The sequence below is a fragment of the Eutrigla gurnardus genome (assembly GCF_963514095.1).
Source record: "Eutrigla gurnardus genome assembly, chromosome: 5".
NCBI classification, from domain to species: Eukaryota; Metazoa; Chordata; class Actinopteri; order Perciformes; family Triglidae; genus Eutrigla; species Eutrigla gurnardus.
The window spans coordinates 28,657,064-28,662,063 of NC_139919.1; the positions used below are offsets into that span (position 1 = coordinate 28,657,064).

The window sequence follows — 5,000 nt, forward strand, 5'->3', positions numbered from 1 at the left end:
GAAATATTCTGTCAGATGTCTACATTCATGGTTTCCCCGTAGAAGAAAGAGCGTCTTTGGGTAGAGGATTTTCAGCGACCACAGGTATAACACACACTGAAGGTTCACCGGGGAGAAGGAATAAAAACATCATTAATACACAGAAATAAAAGGTAATCATTTATTTACTGTATAATAGAGGAGAGTCACCTTAAATCTGAGGTCGTTTTTCAGGCCAAGGACCCCCCGTTACATGTCATATAAAGCTGTGTTGCTTATTAAACCGGGCCAATAATAGTATAGTATAATAATAGTGCCAAGTATAACAGTACTTTGTAATGATGGATGTATACAATGCTAATCCATTAAAATAATAATTGTCAACAGATTCATATATTTATAGAACAGATTGTAAATCTATGTGGGTTATTTCTACATCACAATTAACATTTATATATCTTTAGATTAGATGTATTTTTGGACATCAAATCAAGTCATTTTGGGAGAAGATCTCTGCCTTAAATTAATGAGGCGAATATGCAAAATGCACAAATCAGAAATGGTCTGACGTCTCTAGAACACTTTATGCTAAGCTAAGCTAATCAAAGTAAACATTTGTGAGTTTTTAAAAGTGCTGATTGTTTTATTTGATTTTTATGTTTTTAAAAGAAGCTATCGGCTGAATGTCAAACCTCACACACGACAGTGAAGACGACCTTTTTCTTCAGCACATCGTTGCAAAAACAAACAGCCTGCATGACCGAGTTAACGGAGACGAGCTCAGCATCTCTTAGAATATAAAAGCAGCTGTCCTCTCACCTTCACATCACCTATTCTCCTTGAAGTGTGTAAAAGGAGGTGGCCTAAATCTCCAAACTCAGTGACTCTGGTGCCGCGGTGGACAAGCGGCTCAACGCACCGTTCTACAGAATGAAGCGTCTGAATATATATCCTCTCAGGTCGCATACATATTTCAGTAAGCAGCATATTATACGCTTCTTAGTGACTGACCTTGAATCAGCCACTGAATTTAAAAAAAAATCCCTCTCATTTACGTTTTCGGGCATCTCACGTACCTTTCTGTGCGTTTAGCAGACATTGAATACATCACAGTGATGTAACTGTATCCTCCCCGTAGTGAAATAAACCTCAACCACTACCAGCCGTGTACGTCAGGGCAACACACACCATCATGGACGATGATTCAGGGTCCTCACCTCGATGCTGAAGTAGCCCCGGTCCACGTAGTCCCCCAGGAAGAGGTAGCGCGTGTTGGCAGGAGATCCTCCCACTTCAAACAGCTTCATCAGGTCGAAGAACTGGCCGTGGATGTCTCCGCACACTGGGGACATGAAACAGGCGTTACTGGGATCGCAGCGGCTTCCAGTTACATTCCCATGATTCGGGAAAAGAGTGCGAGTTTATGGTTAACATGAGACCATAAACTCATGTTTACTGAGATAATAAATCAATAAATAAAGTGAGAAGAAGGGTCATTTTCTCATAGACTTCTTTTTACAGCCAGAGGAGTCGCCCCCTTGTGGCCAGTAGAGAGATGCAAGTTTAAGGCGCTTCAGCCTCGGCTTCACGAGTCAGATCCAGAGGTTGACTCCTGGTTTTAACTGTAAGTTGGACAAAATATTCCATTTTAATATGTCATCTTGGGCTCTGGGAACCTGAGATTTACATTTTACAACATTTTATATCCCCCCACTAAAATATATATATATATATATATATATATATATATATTATATTATGTATTCATTATAAATAAAACATTCATTTGTGACTAGCTTCCCATCCATCTACTTTCCTTGACGATGATTTTCACACACATTTGGTCGTGTTTCCACTGATTTCCCTGAAGAAGAGGTGGATTGTTGGATCATAGCAGGCTTCACATGCCGACACACTTTAGATTCGGTAAAAAGACTTCAGGACCGTCTCGTCTGTGTGATCTGCCAGCGTAGGCCTACATCTTCCCATCCGCCTCCTTTCGCCATCTGCCTTTCACTTTGAGTCCATGTCATAGTTCCCCCCCGTCTGCAGCCATTTTACGATGGCCGTTTTGCATCTGCCTGCCCGTCTCTCCATCTGCTTGCCATGTTAGTGTCTGGCTCTGTGTGTGTGTGTGTGTGTGTGTTCCTACTCTCAAGCATTCACTTTAATTTGAACTGGGAATTGGGAATGCAAAATGGCATGAGTGAAATTGAGCCGTATACCTGTCTGTCTCATATTCTCCCAGAGGCCTTCATGTGACTCCCCTAAAAGCCTGTCTGTTCGGATTTCGGGATGTCCACCCACCTGTCTGTCTGTATGTCCACCCGCCTGTCTGTCTGTCTCCATCAAAGTGGTAAACTCCTCCCTTCTGTCGTCTCCAATCACACCTCGGACACAAATCCACTCAGGTGTGTGGAGAAACGTTCAAACTGATCAATACGGTTTCCTCTGCACTAAAGCAGCTTACCATCGACTGTCTCTCTATCTGCGCGTCTGTCTCTCTATCTGCCCGTCTGTCTGTCCTCGTGCCTGTGATATCAGCTATGGTTATGTGATATCAGAAGGTAGACAGGTGCATTAACCTTCTTCTAACCATCTTGTCTCCCGTTGTCGTCACCTCAGAATCTTGTTTTCCCATTTTGTTCTTCATCGATATCACTCCTCCTCCTCCTCCTCCTCCCTTCGGTTCGTACCATTCCCCCTGGCGAGGTGATGCACGCCCGCCATTGTGAGGAGCAGGCAAAGTGCCAATCGGTTCTCAGTGAAGTGCGACCGAGCAACAGTTCATATTAAAAAAGCGTGGCAGATACATATCGCAGATTAATGGATGAATCTTTCTGCCATTTGCTCGGCAGCTCCATTACTCTCTCTCTCTCTCTCTCTCTCTCTCTCTCTCTCTCTCTTTCTCTCTGTCTCTCTCTCTGTCTCTCTGTCTCTCTCTCTGTCTCTCTCTCTCTCTCAGAGTTATGTATGGGACTATTTCTTGGGCAGGAGTCATTATAAGGCCAATATTTAAAATCGAGGATGTCAAGAAAATAGCGATAAAACAGCAAATTGATGTTTTAACACGTTGTTTTTTAAACAGATTGAACAAGTAATTACACTTTAATTAAGTATTTGTTTAGCCCTTTTGAGTCTAAACTAACTAATATCAGGTTTAACTTTCCTACTATTAACCAAATGACCAATTAAGGCTTCCTTCCCCCGGTCTTCGTCACTACGCCATACATTTACATTTATCCAATAAGTCCATGCATCCCCATCAGTACCCGTGACTGGCGCCTCGATGTCCAACATGGTGCGCTCCTGGCGCAGGATGGCGGCGCCCTCATCGATGATGCGCAGCGCCACGGCCTCCTCCAGCCGGCCCTCCTTGGTGAGGTGAGCTTTGAGCAGGTCCACCCGCGGCCGGCCCTCGGCGTCGAACACCTCCTTCATGGTGAGCCGGTGGGCCAGGGGGAAGGGGACCGCTGGAGGGGGGACACGACAGGTATTATTAGAGATTCAGAAGGCGGAGGAGACGTGAGTGTGTGTGGATATATGTGGACGGAGGCGGGTTAGATTACAGGGATGGTGATGACGTGGAAGAAACCAGAAGGATGTTTATTATCACGACATGATTTAGCGACTTTCTTCATCAGGAACAGAAACATCAGAGGCCCTCAGTCCTCGCCATTATCCTGATGACACCTCTGCTGCAGCCTTTCACTGCGTGTGTGTGTGTGTGTGTGTGTGTGACGGAGGCCTAAGCGGGTTGTATTGAAGCAGGGGCTGCCAGAGTTATCAGGGCTGCCTGCCTCTGTTCTGCAGTAATGTCTTTCTTACATAATGAAGGGCCCCAGGGTGCTGCTGGAGAGGCGGGGTGGGGGTTTGACTGACGACGGGGGTGATACAGCAGGAGCGCACAGCTGCACGTGAGGAGTCACATACACACATATGGAAGACACACACACACACACACACACACTGGCGGTCTTAACACAAACAGGCACAAACTCAGTGGCAAGAAACAAAAGGCAGAGGCAGCGGGGCGCATGCGTACATCATGTATGGCACGATGGCGTTAACGCGCATGATCGCATACAGTAAGAGAGTGTGTGTGTGTGTGTGTGTGGTACAAAGACACATACAAGCTCATAAAAGGTATTGTTATGCAGGATCCACAGAGCCTGTTGGAGCCCCACCAGTGCTAACACAGATAATGGCCTAGATCACAAACTAAAAACTAGGCCTGTCTCTCTCTCTCTCCCTCTCTCTCTCTATCTATCACACACACACACTCACACACACACACACGCAGAGACACACACTCTTTCACTCTCTGTCACTTTGTCGCTGTTTTGCACTCTCTCCTCTTTTGTTTTTTGTGTATTTGTCCCTCTCTTCCCGTCGCTGTGATAAAAGGCCGCCTGTCTCTCCATCGTTGCGTTTTATTTTTGTTACAGTAAAAAGCAGCTCGACAGTCACGTGAAACGGCTTTTTAATGCAATCACGGCTGAAACGTCAGCAACATTCGGCCGGCGTCGCCAGCTGAACCGGACGAATCGGTTCCAGGCGACCTAAATCAACACGGCGTGAGCAGTTATGAGGGTTGTTACTGGTTAGGAATATTGCTTGAAACTATGCAGTCAGAGTGACTCTGGTTTTGAGCTATTTCTGGACTAAAGTACCATTCTAACCATTCGTGGGATTTTGCATCGGATCGCACTAAAAAAATGTGCCTCTGAGCACTTTAAAGCACGCGGATCAGATCATCCCAGGACATGTTCACCCAAACACATCTCGGTCAGACCTAATGCAAAGCATCTAATAGCATTTTACGTAACTTAAGAACCGTGAAGGCAACACACGAGAACAGTGAAGGCAACACACGAGAACAGTGAAGGCAACACACGAGAACCGTGAACACAACACACGAGAACAGTGAAGGCAACACACGAGAACAGTGAAGGCAACACACGAGAACCGTGAACACAACACACAAGAACCGTGAACACAACACACGAGAACAGTGAAGG

General features: G+C 45.5%; 1 protein-coding gene across 2 annotated transcripts in view; it reads right to left on the bottom strand.

The window, feature by feature from the left end:
* Window positions 1-5,000, bottom strand: part of ppp3cb (protein phosphatase 3, catalytic subunit, beta isozyme) — a 29,155-nt gene that overhangs the window by 15,376 nt on the left and 8,779 nt on the right. For both annotated transcript variants that reach the window (XM_084010403.1, XM_084010402.1), the window contains exons 2-4: window positions 3,252-3,452; window positions 1,197-1,321; window positions 1-96 (exon numbers count right to left, since the gene is read on the bottom strand). The exon at window positions 1-96 is cut by the window's left edge and continues 16 nt beyond it. In XM_084010403.1, the coding sequence (XP_083866529.1) occupies window positions 1-96; window positions 1,197-1,321; window positions 3,252-3,452 (422 nt within the window). The remainder of the gene's footprint in view (window positions 97-1,196; window positions 1,322-3,251; window positions 3,453-5,000) is intronic.